A 20349-nucleotide genomic window follows, 5' to 3' on the forward strand; every position below is an offset into this window, starting at 1 on the left:
TAATTCCTCCTCCCACACATCAAGCCCACAGAACTGCAACAGTTTCTAGATTACCCAAAGCAGCTCACCCTTGAAATGCTGAGAATCTGTACATGAAGTGACTTTGCTTCAAAAGGTGAGGGGAAAACATATGAATTTAAGTGTTACCTGACAAAACCAGGAAGTACATAAACATGGAAAAACCAGGACAATATGGGGTTTTGCATAATTTAACATTTCTCCAGCAATGCAAGGGAAGAGGGATGGATTCCTTTTATACCATTTTAAATGTCAGTGCTGTATACAGAATGTGAAGTGCTTTGAGTCACTGCTGTAAAAGCTTTTAGGAACATCCTGAAATAAAACTAAACTTCATTTTAAAATAAATGCTCATGTACAGACTTTAAGTGATTACAGGGTTTAGTAAGAACTGAGGAAATCACTTTAATTCTCCACCATTGGCTCAACTCTGTACACAGAGAAATCAGTCAGCTACAAAAAATGTCCTGTAAGTCCAAGTTGCCTATTGTCCCAAACTTCTCCTGGACAGCACAGGTAATGCCCTGGAAAAAGACAAATTAATTCAACAAACACAGCAAGAGAAAAGTGCTGCTTTCAGTCACATCCAATCAACTGCCCCAGACTTTCAACATGAGGAGGAGCCAAAACAGGAGCACACAAACGAGAGTAAGACCCTTCCCACCAAGGAGTACAAACCCCTGTATTTACAGCTCCAAGCACACACAGCCCTGGACAGAACTCAGACATTGTTTTCATCCCAACAGGCTCATTACACACCTCAGATTCTGATGGTTTTACTTTTAGCAGGAATTTTTCAAAATGAAAGTTGCAAATAACCGTGGATGCAGTTAGTCCCTTATACTTAATAAATAAGAAGCATCGAGAATCCTCATGGTACTGAGATGTACAGGAGTATTAAATGGTTTCAGAGTCTATTAAAAAAAAAAAACAAACAAAAAAAGGTCCTTTGTTACTGCAAAAAAATCATAGTTTCTGTTCTTCTAAGAAGAATGGCCCTAGTGGTGTGTTCAAGTGCCAGAACAAGCAGCGGGTGAGACCTTTATTGCATCCCAAACCACTGTTCTTGATCTGCCCACTGAGCTGCTTCACTGTCACTGCCTTCCAAGTCCCCTTCTTCTCCACTTCCCTCCATGTCATCCACATCTTCTTCCTGGGTGGCATCTGTTGGACTTTCCTCTTTTTCCATTTTCTGCAGTCCTTCTAGTGACTTCTGATCGTTTGGATCCAAACTGAAGAAAGGAACAAAAAGAAAGCATTGTCCTGAAACTTTTTTTCTCTTTATTTGTGGCCTTAGTGTAAAGAAGAATAACAAAATCTCATCTTGCTGTCTCCACTTCCTGTTTAACTTCATCAACAAGCTTATTTTAGTAGCTGATGCAACTTCCCCTAAGGGTGACTGTACCACTGAGTATTAAATCTCCATATAAAACAGTTGTGATCCTCAAGAATGCACTTATCTAAACATCCCACTCTTCCAGAAAACTTAGTCACCTCTTCCAACAATACTAATTATAAAGTGGCAGCAAAGCAGTAAAAATGTAAATGACTCTGACTAAATATATTATATCCAAGCAAAAACCAGCTGACCCATTTAAGCTATACCAGTTTACAGTGGACATAATGTGCTGGATTTAAGGCACACTGAAGTTGCTGGAATCAAAACACGGGAATATTTAACATGGTAACATCCTAAAATAACATTTAGGTTATGTTAAGTTGAATCACACTATTTAAATTTACTGAATAGCTCATTTTTATATAGCACCTTCTAGTCTAAAGGAATGGATTTTAATGTGCCTGACTATTAATTAATAACTATAAATAATTTCATGCCTTAAACCTTTTGTTAGTTAAGGAATCACAAGCCTAGTGACATGTTTAGTATTAATGCAGTCCCTACATTGTGCACTTCTCAGATCAAAGCCTTAAGACCAACTAATTAATTAAGAGGATGTAATTTGTACGTTTTTGTTTGTTTTAAGGGAGAGTGATGTAAAGCCATCTCTGATTCTCATTCTAATCAATCAGTGGCTCAACTCTTTACTTAGTCAAGCTGATTATTGGTTCCTAGAAACCTACTGCAATCTCAGGGTGTGCTTTACCTCAGGGCTATACTGTACTGGTCCATTGCTTCCTGGTACTCATTGACAGCCACCAGGAAGTCTCCCAGGATCCGGTGCAGCACACAGTCACTCTGGTTGGCCAGTGCATTCCTCAGCAAAGCAATTCCATCTTCATACTTCTGCTCTCTACCTGTTCACAGGTAAAACTACAGTTTTAATTAATAGCTGAGATAAATCTATAAAGTCAGAGTGTTCACAGAGTCATCACAACACCAGACTGTTTGTCCCTTCAGCGCTGTCAGCAAGGAGGGCAGCAGTGATCTACTCCTTGCAAGATTAACTCTAAACAATGGCTTTTTGTTGCAATACCTGCTACACTCACAATTACATCTACTCTGAAGTCGAAACATTCTGTTTGCAAATGCTTTAAGTGCTGGTGTGGTGCAGTATCAGCTGCTGGATGCAATGAATCTCTGTGATTTTTCCTTCAGGATAGAACTGATAAATCCCTGGGCTGTGACATCACTGCTACATCCTTCACATTGATGAACCTGAAGAACATTCTTCCACATACAAGAGTATCTCTAAATAAACCAACACGGGGAAAAAAAGGCACTTACTAAGAAGTTCTGCTTTCTTTACCACAGCTTTAATGTAATCAGGTCTTTGTGTCAGTGCTTTGTCCAGTAAGGTTTTTGCTTTTTCCTGTGTGACGGGGTCCTCCAGGCAGACAGTTGCCAGCAGGGTGAGTGTCTGTGCATTTGCTCCCAGAGTTTTGTACACGTTGTTTGCCATCACCATGGCTTCACGGATGCTGTTGGATGCCAGGTAACACTCGATGAGACCTGGTGACACCAAATGGAAACATCTCAGTTTTTGAGTCAGCACTGCACTCACCTCCTCAGTTATTTGCCCAGCTGGCACTCCAATAAAGAAATACAGCTGCAAGTGAGAAAGGGACTCTGTCCATGTTAACATACCCATTCTACAGATAACTGATTTCACTACTTCTATTTATGAGCAGAGACTGAAACAAAAAAACCCAAACTCTAAGTACATCTAATCTAACATTTTTGTCTAATTCCAGTAATGAGATATTAATACTTCACCTCGACTCTTCACTGAAGTTGCTATTGAGATCAACAAGATTTAAATATCTAAATATTTAAATAAATATAAGAAAACAAAGCTCCCAGTAGAACTAACCATATAGTTCATATCATGATCCAAAACACCCAAGTCTGTTTATATCCAACATAAACAAAACAAAACAATAAAAAAACAACAAGAAAACCCCTTTTGTGAAAATCATTCTTACAAGCCCATACATTCTCTAGTATCTCTCACAGACCTGGTAAAACCCCTGACTGTGACATCACTGTTCCATTCCTCACATTGATGAGTCTGGTATCTTTAGACAAGATACTCTCTAGATGTTCTGGAGAGATTCTACTCTCTAGATACTCCAGACATCCTCTAATCTCTCTCATCTGAGCGCTTCTACCGCTTTACAGATTTTGGGGTAAGAATAACTGATATACCAGAAAGCCAAGAGGAGGACACAACTCCTGGCTGTTCCCTTGCCTCCCCAGCACCACGACCCCAACTTTGACACCAAGCCAGCTCTGCACTGACCCTCATAGCAGTCCAGCCTGCAGGGCGCGAGCCGAATGGCCTCTCGGAAGTGGATGATGGCCTCCTGCACCCGGCCCATGTTCCGCAGGGCGGCTCCTTTCAGGAGCAGGGCCTGGACACTGTTGCTGTTCAGCTGGATGGCTTTGGCTCCCAAGTACAAGGCACGGGAGTAGCGTTTGCTGTAGAAACTGTGACACCTACAGAGAGAAGAGAGGGATTGTAAATATGTACTGCCTGCAGTGCCTGTGCGCAGGCGTGGAGGGGGAAAGGGAGGAAAGGAGGAGAGGAGGTTTAAAGATGCAGAGAAGAACCAAAATAGCTATTTATGGGTAAGGTAAGAAAAGAAAGAAACCAGCTTACCCGGATACCACCCAGGGTTCTGCATGCTGGTCAGAAATATTGAAGAGGCGGCAGCCCAAGTTCTCCACATCCTCGAGCCGACCTTCACGTGCCAATAAATAACCATACACATCCATCCCTAAAGAGACATGTCTGAAGATCAACCCTCAAGAAATGGAAAGTTCATTCACAACAGGAAGAAAACCCACCAGAACCAAAACCACAAACACCTACTTTAAACTGTGCATTTACCAGTAGCAGTTCAAGACACGCAGCTTCTGAATGGCAGTTCTGAACTGGTGAAACAATATACAACACCCAGCTGCATGTGGCTGTTACTCATCAGGTCAACCTTCTTTTAGGATTTGCTCACCTTTTATTAGGTAAGGATCCAGCATTTGTGCTTGTTCAAATTTTAGGATAGAGTTTTTATTATCTCCAGCTCTGAAGTACAGGTCTGCTAAGCTCCCCAGCAAGTCCACGTTATCCCTCAGCAAGGACTTCTTCTCCAAAGAGCTTAAAGCGAGACAAATGCCCATTATTTATAAATGTCACTTTCAATAGCATTATGTATGATTAATATATTATTTGATTGCATCATGCTCTTTCCTCTCTTACCAAATGGTGTTTATTGCTCTTGTGTTATCTCCTGTATGCACAAAGGCGTATGCCTTGATCCACACGGAAAGCCAGTCCAAGTTGGGAATGCTCTGGATTATGTTGATGGTCATGGAGGCCACTTCTGCTCCTTTCACTGACAGTGACAGCAAGCCTGTTCAGGACAGTACATACATCAATCTCAGCCACCAAAAACTGCTTTTGACACAAATTAATTGTCTGAGGACCAGAAACTGCATCCCTTGACAAGCATGAACAGGCAGCTTGTTAAAACTTGCATAACATAGGCATTATATACCACATGCAAACGCAAGACAGTTACCTAGTCCCAAGTATAATTCAAATTATAGCACTATTCAACACTGTAGACACCCACCCAGGATGGCATCCAGTGCCAGAGGGCACTGCCTCAGCACTTCTTTGTAGCTCGTCACAGAGGAGCGCTCCTGACCTGCCTTCTTGTAGAGATTTGCCAACATCATATTGATCTACAAACAACAGAAATGTTGGGAGAGTCAAGTGTGAGAAAGGAGCAAGAACAATTAAGAAAGGTCAGAGCCCTGTCCTCAAGTCTGCCTGCCTTCTGTTCTGGGCAGAAGACAGAATTACTCACTCTTCTGAGAACGCTGTAATGTACCATACAGTACAAGATTAAAATTGTGGCTTCTCTCTGAGTACAGAGACAAAATCTACATTCTTTTGTATTTGCTCAGAGCATCTTGAAATCTGTGTTTTGCACGTGAGAAGTCAAAAGATGGGCAAGTGTTTAGATAGGATGCATCCATTACATCAGCCTCTTCCAGTGGTTCTCTCTGTATCCTCCGAAGTGTTTGAAAGAATGAGCTTAGGAAGGTAGAGAAAGTCTCCATTCAGCTTCTGAATGAAGTCATGATTGATCAAATAACAGAAATTATCTGAGCTCTGCACAACACCAGTAGCTGGTTTCTGCTACAACACTTTCATTTACTGGTTTGTGCAGGCAAAAAGTTTGTTTTTCTCAATCTTTTCTTCTTTCTCTGTTCTGTAAACTGGCCTTTGAACAGAACACTGACACTGACTGGAGTCTAAGCCATGTACACTTTTAGGACAATTTAACATGAAACACAGTTGACTGACCTGATGTGTTAATCTTTTAAGCCCTTACGACTAACAGAGCCAGCCAGCAAAGACTCCACAGATTTGGCACTGCAGACCACAGTGGGATCTAATATTTAACATTATCTAAACTGTGCTTTAAAAGGATTAAAAGATTTGAAAAGATGGAGCACTAGCAAACCTTCTACTTGCCAAAGTCTCCAGCCTTCCAAGGATCTTACATTGCTCCACCTATGCAACGAGTTGGTAAAGATGCACAAAGCATTTTACTCCCTTCCCTTTTTTGAATTCTTTCTAATAGAGAGAATACAAAACTGCTCTGATTTTAAAGAAGTAAGTTCAAATAAGCTAATTTAAAATTAGGAAATGTTACCACACAACAAAAGCAAATACCAAGACATAACAGCATTATACCTACAGGTTATATTCTTTTTTGATGAGGCACTGGCCTATAGATACACTGACCAAGAACCTGTGACAAAAACCTGCCAGAACTAACCTTTGGGGTCCTCTGTCTGGAAGGAATCCCATCAAGAATGGCAATGGCATCTTTATCTTGCTTCAGCATTGTGTAACATTCAGCCATTTTGTATTTCACTTCAATTTCTGATGGTAAACACTGAAACAAAAAAGGAAGATTTAAATACAATGTTGGTTTAATCAGGTAAAAAAAATTAATAGGGTTTCCTCATTAAATATTTATACTATGTTGAAAAATATCTAGCACAAATAAGTCAACAACGCAACTTACTGCTAGTTCATATTGTTCCTGTCTTCAAATGAAAAGCATGAGCCACATATACAGGAAAATTTTATGTTCAAGACTATTTTAAGTCTTCCGTTAGAAAATAAAACATTTGATGTTTTTAAATTAATTATCCTTAAGTATCAGGTTTATTTGACATGGTAAATCCACAACCTAAGGTATTTAAAAGACATGCAAAGGTCATGCTCAGGGACATGGTTTAGTGGTGACCTCGGCAGTGCTGGGATAAGGGTTGGGCTCCACCTTAAGGATCTTTTCAATCTCAATAATTCTATGAATATTGAGTCAGCAACATTAATTGTAAGGAGGAACATGATCACTTTACACAGCACATTATCAGTTTTAAATACCTGGCTTTGGGGTGTTGATGTAGCATTCCCAGTGGAAGGTCTTACTTTGGAAGTTTTACTTAAGGCTTTTTTCTGCTGCAAGGCCATCGTGTACTTACTGACAGCATTCCTATATTCCTTGTCATGGAACAGAGAGTCTGCATGATAAACAAGGAGCTGGTACTTCTGAGATGGTGAAAACAGTTCCCTAAAGAAATGCAAACAGAAAGGCCGAGATCAGCTGGCTGCTTAAGAACCAAAACATCACAGATCCAAAGTATTTGCAGCTTTGGTTTGTCTGGCTTCAACTTCCAACTGTTGCTGCTTCTTTACTACCCTGGAAGGACCCTTGAGTAACAGGTACTAATTCCAAACACAGGGATTATCTCACCAATTTCTTTTATCTGTGAACAAACAAAGGTAACAGCCACTCCCGACACCTCATCAGCAACAACAGCTCAGTGTTTGGCTGCTTGGCCACTGCCCCCATCCTCCCCACAACAAACCACAGGCTGTCAATATCCATTACACTAGGTCAACTTCCTTTTAGGATTTACTCACCTTTGATTATTTATTAGTATTATTATTATTTTACTGACATTTTAATTATCCAGCATTTCTGCTCGCTCAAATTTTAGAGTTTTGTTTGAATGGACGCAAGTTTAAAAGGCAACACAGATCCTTGCACAACTATTCGGGTCCTAATCTGTGTTCCCACATTTTAGAAAGCCCCTTTATAACACTCCCAGTATGTTTGCAGAGGTTTTGGAAGAGTTATGGTTTTGGGCTTCAAACAGTACCTCAAAACCCAGTCAAAAAGTAAAATGACAGCTGAGAAACAAAGGGGATCTAATGATTCAGGGGTAGAGCCGTGAAGTACAGAGGGCACCCCTGGAACGGGGAAATCGATTCTGTCACTCAAAAGATGGAGAGAGACTATTTACAAGGGCCTGGAGTGACAGGACAAGGGGGACTGGCTTCACACTGACAGCAGGTTTAGATTGGATATTAGGAAGAAATTCTTCCCTGTGAGGGTGGGGAGGCCCTGGCACAGGTTGCCCAGAGAAGCTGTGGCTGCCCCATCCCTGCAAGTGTCCAAGGCCAGGTTGGATGGGGCTTGGAGCAACCTGGGCTAGTGGGAGGTGTCCCTGCCCCTGGCAGGGAAATGGAACAAGATGATCTTCGAGGTTCCTTCCAACCCAAACCTTTCTGGGATTCTCTGCCGGAACACCCCAAAGGGACGCTGATGCTGGTACCCAAACAGAGCCGGGCTCCATCCCCGACAGGGACAAGGTGCAGGCACAGGGACAAGGGTGCAGAGACAGGACAGGGACAGGGGACAGGACAGGCCAGGGTGCAGGGACAGGGACAGGGGACAGGACAGGACCGGGACCCCCCAAATTGCCCCCGCTCCCCCCCCGCCCCCTTAGCCCCTCAGCGCCCCCTGCCGGCGGGGCACTCACGGGTTGTTGCCGCTCATGGTGAGGAGCAGCCCGCTGAGCAGCCGCACGTTCGAGTGCAGCCCGGCGGCCGCCATCTCGCGCACGTGCTCCACCACGCTCATGCTGCCGGCGGAGCGGGAGGGACGGGAGGACAACCGAGCGAAGCACCGAGCGGGGCACCGGGCACGAAGCCGCCGCCGCCGCCACTACTCCAAAATGGCGCCACCGAGGGGTCCTCGCGCGCCACCGCCTGCGGGCGCCCGCGGCGCTGCCCGCGCGGCCCGACAGGCGCGAGGGAGGACAGCCCGGGAGGAGCGCGCGCCGCGCCAAGGACCCCTCCCGGCGAAGGCGGAGCGGGAACGGCGTGAGGGGAGAATGGGGTGTGTGAGGGGAAAAGGGGTTTGCACACCGGGTCTGAGGAGATCCCCTCGCACCTGCTTGGTTCTGTGTCTCCCATGGAAGGCAACACACTCCCCGTGCCTCCCCTGCTCCGGAGTCCACCCCTTGTCCTGAGAATACTCTCTTCTGGCTGCTGCAGCCAAATGTGACCGAGGTCCCCGAGATAATGAAGCTCCTGCCTGTAAAAATTGGTAACTGAGGAGAAAGGTCCTTCAAAACCTGCACTTCTTCTGGGCCAAACGCCTCACTAGAACCACCGTTAATTACAAGGCATAGGCTAGCCAGATAAATCATAAAGTTTACTTTCCCCACTTTATTACAAAATGAATGTGAAAGGTGGCTATCCTATTCCTAAAAATGGAATCAGTGGGAGCTTCTAGTTTGGACTTGCCATCACAGCTGTTTGGAGAGGAGAACAGCTCTCAGCAAACAAATACACCAGGCAGCAAAACATCACCAGCACTGGGCTTCAGGTAACACTAAAAGTGTGTTGGTGCTGTGTGGTGACAGTGAGACAAGTACTGCCATGAAGGAAAAAAACTGAACAAACCACACTGGGATTTGTGTTCTTCCAGAAACCATCTGACTGACAGAACAGCCGTTTTTTACTAGTTTGGGTGTGTCTGAATCCAGGAAGGCAGCCACAGACCCAGCTGTGTGGGATCTGCCTGCAGTACCATTTGCAGGCACTTCAGTACAGTGGAGCACAGCCCTGTGAAGACAAACCTGCTAAATAAACAGGTAAGTTGCTGGAACTACAGCCCCTGCATTAATCCCACTGTTTTCAGTAGGAATTATTCACTTTCTACTGATTAACGTTACTCAATAATCATAAAATCAGAACGGTTTGGGTTGGAAGGGACCTTGAAGATCATCTTGTTCCACCTCCCCTGCCACAGGCAGGGACACCTCCCACTAGCCCAGGTTGCTCCAAGCCCTGTCCAACCTGGCCTTGGACACTTGCAGGGATGGGGCAGCCACAGCTTCTCTGGGCAACCTGTGCCAGGGCCTCCCCACCCTCACAGGGAAGGATTTTTTCCTAATATCCAATCTAAACCTGCTGTCAGTGTGAAGCCATTCCCCCTTGTCCTGTTACTCCAGGCAGTTGTAAACAGTCTCTCTCCATCTTTCCTAAGCTCCCTTCAGGTACTGAAGAGCCACAGTCAGGTCACCACAGAGCTCTCTTCTCCAGGCTGAACAATCCCAATTCTCTCAGCCTTCCCTCCCAGCAGAGCTGCTCCAGCCCTCTGATCACCTTGGTGCCTCCTCTGGACTCGCTCCAACAGCTCCATGTCCTTCCAGTGCTGGGACCCCAGGGCTGGAGGCAGCTCTGCAGGTGGGAGCTCACCAGAGCAGGTCCTTTCACAAAAAACCCACCTCTGATTTCCCTGAAAATTGTCCATGAGACACACAGCAGTTACCACATTAATTACAAGCGAAGTTTAATGAATACAATGTAAAAATCACTGCATGGACAACACGGCATGAGAGGTCTATTTGCCCTGGACACTGACACTGACTCCAGCCAGCAGAGCAATGACAGAGCTCCCTTGCCTCACAGCAGACCTATTTCTTCTCTTAAATACCAGTCCTGTTTTAGGTGCTGTAGCCACAATAACAAAGCAGACTGCATCTGAAACAGGGTGTAGAAAATCACTTATTAAGCACCAGCTTAATAATTTTTGCTTACACAACTTATCTTTTTGCTCTCCCCCCCCATCCACCCCTCATTGACAGGTTTGTTTTTTTCTTTTTGCTTCATAAGCAGTTAATTCTTCCGTGGTACAAAATGCATCCAAAACAAAGGCAAAAGACGTGAACATCTTGCTGTGGAAACACTTAAAGTTGTTGCCACTTTGCCTCTTCACTGCCCAGGGCCTGAGAGACTCTTGTTCATGAACTGCCTCTTCACAAAGCAGATCCACCACTGCAAAAGGAAGTACAAAGTCAGAAAATATGCTAAAGTGTTTTCCATGTGATGGATAAAATAGTGACTTTAAAGTATTCAACCTCTGACACATAAAAAGTGTTAAGGCCCCAGTTTTGCACATAGTTTTCCACACTGGTTTCTACTGGAATTTAGGTGAACAAAACAACAGGAATGGACATAATGAATTAATAATTTAGGACTTTGAGTTAAAGTGGGAGATTCTACTTTCTGTTATTTCTCTTATTTTAGTTTTATTATATTTTCTTCCAATATAATTATAAACAAGAGATGCATCAGGAAGCTATGCCTTTGAAACTAAATTAGCCTAAATAATTTCAATACTAGACACAGTCACATTTGCACATGAAACATGTGAACAGTCAGGAGGCAATTCACTCATTGATTAGCTTTTTTCTTTTAATCTGGATATGAGGCCAAACGATCTACTTCAAAGCAGCTCTCAGATCAGAGCTGCCTGGGAAGAGAAACAGCATCTCTTGTGCCTGTGAACTTCCATTTGCAAACCCAGCCAAGTGCAGACATGCAGCACTTTGAAGAGTTGCACCAGACACCCCTTAGTACTGCCCTGCCTTTTCAAGCCACCCAAATTGGCATTCACTGTCATGTCACATTAGATTAAATTTACTGATAATTTGCAGCTGCCATTTCACTGCAAACCCAGTGAGGCTTGGCCAAAGTTGCCACACTGGACCCTCACCCCCATTCAAGCATTGCTGAAAACACACCCCAGACCTCACGAGCTCCCCGATGATCCCTCTGAACTCTCACCTTGCTGGGCTTGTCACTTTGAGGATCAAACACCTTTTCACAGAGGCGAAGGCCGGTCTCTTGCCTCAGCTGCTGCAGGTAGGCCCTCATCACCTCTGAAAGCAGTACAGGGAAACCAGGGTAAACTGGGGAGCACCAAGTCAAACTGGATTTAACAGGGAGGCATCAGATAGCACTGCTTCAGGAGAGAGCTTCACATCTGCAGGTGCTCGCCAGCTGGCTGAGTTGGTTTGCTCAATTTACAGCAATATTTGGGATTTTTATGATATTTTTACCAGTAGAAAGGATCATCCAAACTGTTTTCTTCTCTCAGTCACCTTTGCTCATTATTGTGGGCTTCCTATTCTGGCTTGGGCTCTATTATTAGGGTTTAACTAGTGATTATCTGATGCAAAAGGTATTCTTAGACCCTATAAATTTGTTCTGTTGGATCCATGGATCCAGAGGAGTCACTGGGCCCTTGAGGTCAGAAAATCCAGCTTGTGCTGCCTTCAGAAGACAGACCACATATTTAGAAAATCCAGTTTTAATGGTAATTTTTCTAACTGCAGTCACAGAAATGCAGCTAATAAAGTAGGAGCCCAAGGAAGCCCTCAGAGGTGCTGGATCAGCCTTACCTTCCTCCTGCTTGTTGGCAGGTTTGGCGTAAATGGCATTAAGCGGAAAGCCAGGCTCCCCAGGGATTGGGAAGTTAGTTATTCCTAGTGTGTACATTTCTTTCTCTCCTTGGCCTTTGGAGTTACACTGGAAGAACCAGGCAAACAATGGATTAGCAGTTATAAACAAAAGCTGAGGGAGCATTACACCCAAATATTTTACCAATCTGTAACACTTAAAAACTCATCAAGAAGAGCAGCACAGTGTATCCACAGCCTTGGAGTATCTGTGGTTCTGACAGCTGGGACTGGGGTGAACAGGATTATCTGTGCCAGTGGGAGGAGAATATCAGGAAATCCTTTCCCGAGTACAATCCCCAGAACGGACTCTGTTTCCCTCCTGCACAGAAATTCACTTTTCTTACCTTTTGCAGCTTCTTCAGGCACTCAGAAATGTAGAGGGTTACGTAGATCAGTGTTCTGTCAGCCTCGTTCTGCACAAGAGCAAGCACAGAGCCCAGGCACTCTTAGATTAAGGGACACTTTGTGGAACTGATAAAAGTCTGAAACAGGAATGAGTTCAAGCCATTTTGGCCTAGTTTCCCCATGAGAGAAGGACTTGCAATTCACATCATCTACCCAACTTTAAAGATTAAGTGGAAAGAGAGATTTTGCGATCTAATAGAATTATTTCCTTGAAAATAAATTTATATTCACAGCACCAACCTTCCAAAGAACTACTATATGCACAGTATATTAAAAAAATTACCTTAATTTCATAATTTTTGAAGAAAACATTAGCTTTGAAGTAGTAGATGGCTTCGTCTATGATATCAGTGTCCTTAGCTAACAAAAAAGAAATACAGAGTTAAACATTGCACTGTTATACCTCATTTGTCATAAGTTTTACTCACTGAAATACATAAATAAGCATTATTGCAAAGGCAATTCAAAAAGCAGAAGTCAGCACTATGTAACAGAGAACATTTCAAACACTGAGGAGCTCAGACTGTGACATTTAAGCTTCCTACTCTTATTAGGAGCTTTAACTTCCTTATTCTCTTTCCTCTGTGCTATCTCACTTCACAAACTGCAGCAATTCAGCAGTTCCTCATTTTTCTACCAGTTGCATAACTCATCAAAGTTTTAAGAGCATAAAAGGATCGATTTTTGCAGCGCCCGACCCTGAAGTGCTGCCTGTCCCACACCTCAGCCTTGGGAGCAGCCAAGTGTCCCCAGCCATAGACCAGAGCGAGCTCTCTGTAGCTGAACCCCCACTTCCTCTGACACAGAGGGTTCACACCATCACATCCTCCCCAAAAACCTCAACCTGCACAACTTAACTATTTGAGAACTTCTTTCCTCCTCTACAAACTGCAAACCTCTCCATTTCCCACCACTGACTCCTCTTGTCACTCTTGCTCTTGGAGCAACCCACGAGATGAGGAGCTACATCCGGGCAGGTTTTCAGACATTATTATAAACTTACTTTCCCGAGGTGCTGGGCCCTTGAACTGGCTTCTGATGGGTAACAGTGCCATGTTCCCAACTAGCTTGGTGTCCGAGTCCATTAACGTGGAGTGGTAAGCCTAGAACGGGGGAAAGCTGGTTATTAATTCTACTGAAAATAGACATTTCTGTGTCCAATCACATCCCATGCATCTCCACAAACAGGAGTCACAGTCTAGTTCATTATGATGCTCCCAGCAATTTTTCCTTGCACAAACACTGCTTTCTAATAAGGCCCAGAACTTGGTGCCATTCTGGTCAATGCCAGGAGAGCATCATCACTGGCACCACTTGCAGTCATGGTGGTGGGAGACAGGATAAAATCCATATGGCTGATCTGCAGGCACAGTTCATCCCCCTGGCTCCCTGACCCCATCCTGGGGGCCCTGTGTAGTTCACTGAAAATTAGTTGGTCTTTTAAAAATAATTTATCTTGTTTCCATGTCTAGCTAATAATAGTAGATAATTATAAATAAAGCCAGGCTTATCACGCTCAAAAACAAAGGCCTTTCTGTGCACTCTAAAACTGGCTTAAGTAAAAAAAAAAAAAAAAAAAAAAGCTTTCTGCATATAACAGATTCTTCCTGGAAAACCGATTTTCCAGGAAGAATCTCATAAGATTATTTTGGGGCACTTTCCAAATGTTCCCACCGTGCTGTGCCATCCCACTGGGAATCCTTCACCTCCTCCCAGCCCAGGTTTTGTGGGGGGCAGAGGAAGATGTGACTGGGGGAGAGTGGGTGTAAAAAGCAGTTTATTCGACCCAGGGAAAGGTGGTGTAAACAAAGGCAGAGCAAAGTATTGCTCTGACCACCCTCTCCCCCGCTGGCGCCGGATCCCACCCTGCCGGCTGCGGGTGGATCCCTGCCAAAGGGAGGAAGAGGAAGAGAAAGAGGGCGTTGGCCTTGCAGCAGCCTCCCCTACGAGCCTTTCCCCGCTCTCCGCAGGGCTCCCCGCAGCCGCAGCCCCTCTTTCCCCCCGGTCCGACCCCGCCGCAGAGCCCCTTTCCCGGCCCGCCGTCGCACCCGCCGCTCACCGGCATCTCGAAGGGCAGGAGGCGGCTCGGCGGGGCCGGGCGGGAGGGGAGCGGGCGAACGTCCAAGAAAGCGAACACAGCGCTCCCTCCGCCTCTGCTGCAGGAAATGAGGCAGCGGCAGAGGCGGTGCGAGCACGGAAGCGGAGCCCTGCACCGCCCCGGGGCACCGCACCAGGAAGGGATCGCGGGAGGCTCTGCTCTGCCTGGGCGCTGGCCACACTGGGAAGGGGCTTTGAAAGCACGCTCTGGTGGGGACTTCTTTTCTTTTTTCCATCCTTTGGGGTTTCCCTCCTCTCTCGGCCTTTGCTGTGGCCAGCACTGCAAGTAACCCCTCCTCGGTCACTCCGTGCCACCCTTTTCCAGCCACGCTGACATCTGAGGGGTGAGCTCCAGTCTCGGCGAGGTCAGCATCAGAAGAGCACATTGGGGATGCTTTACTCGTAGCTGGTTTTCTCTCCTGCGCATTTCCAGAGCTCCTGGGGGTCACTTGCTCTGCCCTGGTGCACAGGCAGCCGGCTGCACGGGACACTCAATTCCCCCGGTGTAAGGAAGGACAAACCGGGTCCAAACACTTTTTGTTCAGAGGGATACAATAGATTCTGGTGCACACTCCTATTACTATCAAGCCATAACCTTCCCTATGAGCCAGCATGCTGAATTTGCCCCCGGTAAATGATTCATGGCATGAGTCAGGGAATAAAAACAGGGAGGTTGGAAGGTGAGTCAAAGTAATCCAACTGCAGGGCTGGGCTTTGCCCTTTCAACACACCACGAGTGTGACTTGTCCCAAGGATGTGCCAGTCTGGAGGTGAGTTGTGACCCAAGTAGCCCCAATGTTTGAGTGGTTTAATTCAATCAGATCAAGTTCTGCCACAGGGATTTCTGGGAGCCCTTTTCCACTAAACATGCAGGATTTCCTGCTCTGTTGAACCTCTCTCCCAGTTCTGGCTGTGCCTTGGAAAAAGCAGATCTTTACTTCAAAAATAAGCACCATATCAATAGTGAACCTTTTATTCAAACAGACATAAGAACAACCCTACTCCTGAATGAGAAAAAAATTACACCTTCCAGACTAGAAGCAAGAAACTACAAAGCTCAACTTTGCCAAGCTGCTCTCACACCCCAGGGTTAGGTAAGTGCAGTTGTCTCCAAGTATTCACTCCTTGGTTTGGTTCCCATTAAGGGGAATCCTCACACTCAGACATCTGCTGACCAAGCTGCTCCTACAAAATGACATCCATTTCACAAGGCCATCACTGAGTTCTGTTTAAGGTAGTTTTCCTTCTTTAAGTGTTACAGTGTACATGTTATCCATGAATAAACCACTTAAAGTCATGTGCAAGTTGAACAAAAACCAGCTTTAAGAAGGCTTAAAATCTAGAATCTTCAAAAAAAAATATGTAAAACACTCAAGTTCTTAAAGAAGAAGCCCATCCCCTGACCAGCTGCCCCTTTGAAGTTGCCAGTCATCTCTCTCTAATTTAGGTTCAGTTCATGAAATACAACTTTCACCCTTTAGAACAATTCTTTCTCTCATCTACTAATGAAACTAACTACTCAGTGCTGGAGATAAATATTTGTTACAACATATTTAGACTCAGCTTTGCCTATCTGGCAAATCATTAATTTGTTTCAAGCATTCCTATGCTGAAATATATCTATATGAGGGGAACTTTTATATGTGCTAACACTGGCCTATATATTTTATAACCCATACACACACAAGAATAAAAAACTGTTTATTAAAATAGTTTTGAGGTCATATAACTCACTCTTTACTATAAATATTAATTATCTTACAGATAAAACATTAAGTGTATTTGTGTAGGGGTCAGGATTTTTTTTTTCATTTTTATTTTTTCCCACAAAGTATTTTCCTCCCACTTTGAACATATTTTTTTTTACTCATCCACACGATCCTGAAAGTATTCATCCACAAGAGCAGATTTATCTTCTTCATATTCCTGCCAAAGAGAAAACAGAAAAATACAAACCTTATATATAGGTCAAAATTGAGATCCAAGTATTCTGCAGTACAGAAGAGTAAAAAAATGAATTTAAAAAGGGAATAAAAGCACTAAACTTGTTCCTTAGGTTTTATGAGCCGAATAATAAAACTAGAGAGGGCTTGGAACAGATTTTAACACAGTCTTCTATGATGTATTTTACACAATAGAATTTATTTCTAATCTCTATCTCATATACAACACGTGGGTTGAACACAGGAATTATCATGGCAGTTTGAGCAGTCAGGCAGGAAAAAAATCTTACTGATCTCAGTGGTCCTTTCTGACATTTGAAGGTTAAAATTCTGTCGATTTTGAAAACCAAAAGCATTAAACACAACCCTTTGATCAATCTGCATATGCAAGATGCTATTAAAGAATTCCACTTTTTAAACTGTAAATGAAGGTGATACAGGCCTTGTCACCAACAGACTAAAGATGGCCTGCTTTGAACCACACTGAGAAAATAAATTATCAGCAAGGCAAAGAACATATTTATACTGTGGATCCTTTTTAATTTTTTCATCTCCTCACCAGAAGCACCTTACCTTTGGCTCTTTAAACTCCAGATCCTCTCCATACTGGATGGTGAAGTCTATGTGCTGCAGGACGATGTTGATACTTTCCTCGTCAGAGCGGTCGAAAGGCAGAAATCGAACCATTCCATAGTCATCGATCTGGAGGGAGGAGCCAAAAGAAAATCCAGTAAGTTAACTCTCAGTCACAGCACTCTAAGCCACCTCCTTAAACCACACTTGTCTGCACTGCTAAAATACCACTCAAAGCCACGCTGCAAAACAGTGGCAATTCCCCACTCAGAGAGTTCTACACGATAGAAAAAGCCATTTCCCAAAGGATTCACAGAAAATGTATTGGCTACAATCCAAACATCAAGAGTATAGTATCAATAGCATCAAGAATCTTATGCTAATCTGAAAAAATAAAGAGCTGAGTTAAAAGAGGCAAAAAGTGATATTGAATTTAAGGATACCAGTTCAAAAGCAATATACCTACCAATCCACATATAGATTTAGTCAGCTTCTTAAACCTTTTGCTTTTCAATATATTTGTAGAATCTTCAATCATAGAATACATGTCTGGATCTAAGTACCTGGGAGAAACAAAGTCATCATTAACACTCAAAGTCTGTTATTTAGAATGACACAAGAGATGCAAGATGATTATTTACAGAAAAATCCAGAGATCAGTACAAACATGGAGCTGTTCTTTTGACTCTGTAAGCGTCCTATTCAGCTGTTTAAAGACTATGTTTAATATAAACCAAATCCATCTTGTCCCATTCCAAAAGAGGATGTTTAAATTGTGAGAAACATTAGACTGAATTTTGAGCGAACTTTGCCTCAATATATCACACTACAGAGTAAATAATTTTTTGGAACTTACTTTTCTATTTCCTTCTTGGCTTTCTTGCTCAGCAAATCCATTTTGGTCATGATGTTAATCTGTGGAATCTCTAAAGATATCATTGCACTGAGTGCTGCCAGAATTCCAGAGATAAACTGAAAAGAGAATGAAAAATGATGTATTAAAGTACAGAAAAACACAAACCCAGCACGCAGGACACTCAACCCCAGACCAAATGTAGTAATGAATATATGGAACACGGACACAAAGCGATATGAGGAGTTGGGATATGAGGAGTTTCCCGTTGGAAAAGGGAGGTGTGAAGTATCCCACCTATTTTTGGAGCCTCGGATCTGGATCTGCCACTGGAAAGGGCATTAAGAAAACCCAAACCCTTCTCGGGATTGTTCCTGATAAATGGGGACAGTGGCCTGCTCACTCTCCAGCTCTGAGAAAGCTCTCATGGAATCACATGAGATTCCAAGAATTTAAATTGGAAGCGACTTCTGGAGGTTATCTGGATCCTCCAACTGCTCAAACAGAGCAGCTTCTAAGTCAGGCCAGGCTGCCCAGTCAAGTTTTGACTCCATGAACGTTCACTGCACAACCTCTGTGCCTGCTCCAGTCTGACCACTCTCCCAGTGCTGGTTTTCTTTACATCCAACTGGGATACCCTTTGCTGCAACTCATGTCTGAGGCAGATGAAGACAAATCTCCCTGGGCTTAGCATTTTCTCCTCCAGGCAAACCCAGCTCCCTGAACGGCCCAGACTTTTTGTGCTTTGTCAATATGAACTTTTCCAACAGCTTTCAAATGGGTACCTTAAACGATTCCACCATAAACTGAGAATCCACAAGGAAGACTCCACAGACACGGAATTCCCACTGCTGGAGCTGCTCCACCAGCTGTTTCATCACTGGCAGGTGCGTGTAGAGCTCGATCTGACCTGGGGCACACTCAGGATATCAATGGGTAGGAATGGGAAGCAAACAGGAATATTTTGCAGTTGTATATAAACATGGAATTACACTTAATATAAATAAAAACTGGTAAGAAAAGCATCCTCTTTTAGGCAACTCTGACTGGTGAAGTGGAAAAGAAATAAAAGGGGTATTTTCCCTCCCTTGACCTCCAATTAAGTGTTATTTGCAGTTGCCACAGTGTCCCCACACCACATGTTGTTACCAAACACCAGTGCAGTCACCCAGAGCAGCCCAGGACCAAGGTAACTCCTGAAACATCTGGAAGTGACTCTGACAATTGTTAATAATGCAAAAAACCATGAATTATCATAACCAACTAAACCAAAGCACTGCAAATTTTATACCGTGATATAAAATACGAAACGATACCAAAACACTGACGTGTGTTTACCTGGGCAGTCAAACAATATATAATCATCCTCCACGTGCCCCAGGCTCTCCTCCAGCCAGTTAAAGTTGTTGGCAAAGTACTCCATGCAGAACACCAAACCTCCATTGGGGCCAAACCTCAGGGATTCATCCTCCATCACGTCGTCCACCTCTATCAGCTCACGGATGTCTGTGACAACACCAAACACTGGGAATAAACCCTCCAAACAGTCTGGGAGGTCAGAGAGCCAACATTCCTTCACTGCAGCACTGGGTGCACAGGGATCTCTATTCATGAGCTAGTACATATTCATTACCTTTCCTGAATACACATATATATGCTAAATACTTTCACGGACCGAGCTGGATATGAGTGGGAGTCTTTTGAGGGTCCCTGGTGGCCGTTTGGGGAACATCCCATTCCCCAAATTTTCCTTTCATGGCCCCGGATCCGCTAATGAATCTCTTCTCCTTCAAGGTATCCCAACTATGAGGTCAGGTCCAGATGTACTTTTCCTATCATCTTTATTCAGACACACTTTGTTCTCAAAACTATGACATATACAGGTAGATGTTAATCACTAGCCCAGGTAAATACAGGGATTAAGAACTACCTGGCACAAGACCCATCAGTCACCGATGTGGGGAGTCGGCACTATTACAAGGCTACATTAATCTCTGACACAGGTGCTGAGCATTATTCACTGATACAGGAACCAGACGCTATTTTGAAGTTTGTAACGGGCCCCCCCGGCGCTCACCTGCCATCACGGGGTAGCTGAAATGCTCGGCCGCCGGGTCCAGGTTCACCACCTGCACGGCGCGGCCCAGCGCCTCGCAGTGCTGCACCATGGTGGAGCAGTACGTGCTCTGCAAGGCACACACGCCCGTCAGGGGCTGCCCGGGGCCTCCCCCGCCCGCCGTCCCCCCGCCACTCCACGCTCACCTTCCCGCTGCCCGCCGGGCCCATCACCAGCTGCGCGTACCGGGGCATGGCGGCAGCACCGGCAGCACCGGCGGGGAATGGCCGCTGCGGCGCCCCGTAGCTCGGCGGAGCAC

At 44.4% G+C, this 20349-nt stretch overlaps 3 protein-coding genes across 3 annotated transcripts; all 3 read right to left on the reverse strand.

The window, feature by feature from the left end:
• Positions 1-334: 334 nt before the first annotated feature.
• ANAPC7 (anaphase promoting complex subunit 7) lies at positions 335-8542 on the reverse strand. The gene is made up of 11 exons (XM_051785827.1): positions 8330-8542; positions 6888-7074; positions 6271-6390; positions 5053-5164; positions 4677-4830; positions 4432-4574; positions 4080-4197; positions 3720-3916; positions 2705-2929; positions 2124-2274; positions 335-1250 (listed from the first exon to the last, which is right to left on the reverse strand). The coding sequence occupies exons 1-11, from the start codon at positions 8428-8430 to the stop codon at positions 1061-1063; spliced, it is 1698 nt and encodes a 565-aa protein (XP_051641787.1). The 5' UTR covers positions 8431-8542; the 3' UTR covers positions 335-1060.
• Positions 8543-10132: 1590 nt separating this feature from the next.
• On the reverse strand, positions 10133-15032 carry ARPC3 (actin related protein 2/3 complex subunit 3). Its single transcript, XM_051785434.1, has 8 exons — positions 15006-15032; positions 14568-14885; positions 13512-13611; positions 12792-12868; positions 12448-12516; positions 12044-12170; positions 11427-11521; positions 10133-10634 (listed from the first exon to the last, which is right to left on the reverse strand). Exons 1-8 carry the CDS (start codon positions 15030-15032, stop codon positions 10572-10574), a joined length of 876 nt encoding a protein of 291 aa, XP_051641394.1. The 3' UTR covers positions 10133-10571.
• A 1257-nt stretch (positions 15033-16289) lies between these two features.
• Positions 16290-20345, reverse strand: GPN3 (GPN-loop GTPase 3). The gene is made up of 8 exons (XM_051785828.1): positions 20237-20345; positions 20052-20160; positions 19313-19480; positions 18760-18884; positions 17978-18093; positions 17588-17684; positions 17122-17250; positions 16290-16531 (listed from the first exon to the last, which is right to left on the reverse strand). Exons 1-8 carry the CDS (start codon positions 20282-20284, stop codon positions 16469-16471), a joined length of 855 nt encoding a protein of 284 aa, XP_051641788.1. The 5' UTR covers positions 20285-20345; the 3' UTR covers positions 16290-16468.
• Between the last annotated feature and the right edge of the window lie 4 nt (positions 20346-20349).

Source organism: Manacus candei, unplaced genomic scaffold (genome assembly GCF_025592945.1).
Source record: "Manacus candei isolate 608988 ecotype Guabito, Panama unplaced genomic scaffold, ASM2559294v1 h1tg000020l, whole genome shotgun sequence".
In the NCBI taxonomy this organism is placed as follows: Eukaryota; Metazoa; Chordata; class Aves; order Passeriformes; family Pipridae; genus Manacus; species Manacus candei.

Bases quoted from the DNA above. Each gene is read 5' to 3' on its own strand.
- ANAPC7 (XM_051785827.1), bottom strand. From the start codon at position 8,430: ATGAGCGTGGTGGAGCACGTGCGCGAGATGGCGGCCGCCGGGCTGCAC. The intron at 6,391-6,887 runs GTATTTAAAACT...TTTTTGTTTCAG, and splicing joins CATCAACACCCCAAAGCCAG to TGTTTACCATCAGAAATTGA. The intron at 3,917-4,079 runs GTAAGCTGGTTT...TTCTCTCTGTAG, and splicing joins GAACCCTGGGTGGTATCCGG to GTGTCACAGTTTCTACAGCA.
- ARPC3 (XM_051785434.1), bottom strand. From the start codon at position 15,032: ATGCGCAGGAGAGAAAACCAGCTACGA. The intron at 12,517-12,791 runs GTAATTTTTTTA...GCTCTTGTGCAG, and splicing joins TCAAAAATTATGAAATTAAG to AACGAGGCTGACAGAACACT. The intron at 11,522-12,043 runs GTAAGGCTGATC...TACTGCTTTCAG, and splicing joins TGCCAACAAGCAGGAGGAAG to AGGTGATGAGGGCCTACCTG.
- GPN3 (XM_051785828.1), bottom strand. From the start codon at position 20,284: ATGCCCCGGTACGCGCAGCTGGTGATGGGCCCGGCGGGCAGCGGGAAG. The intron at 20,161-20,236 runs GTGAGCGTGGAG...TGTGCCTTGCAG, and splicing joins GCCCGGCGGGCAGCGGGAAG to AGCACGTACTGCTCCACCAT. The intron at 17,251-17,587 runs GTAGGTATATTG...TCCTCCCTCCAG, and splicing joins CTAAATCTATATGTGGATTG to ATCGATGACTATGGAATGGT.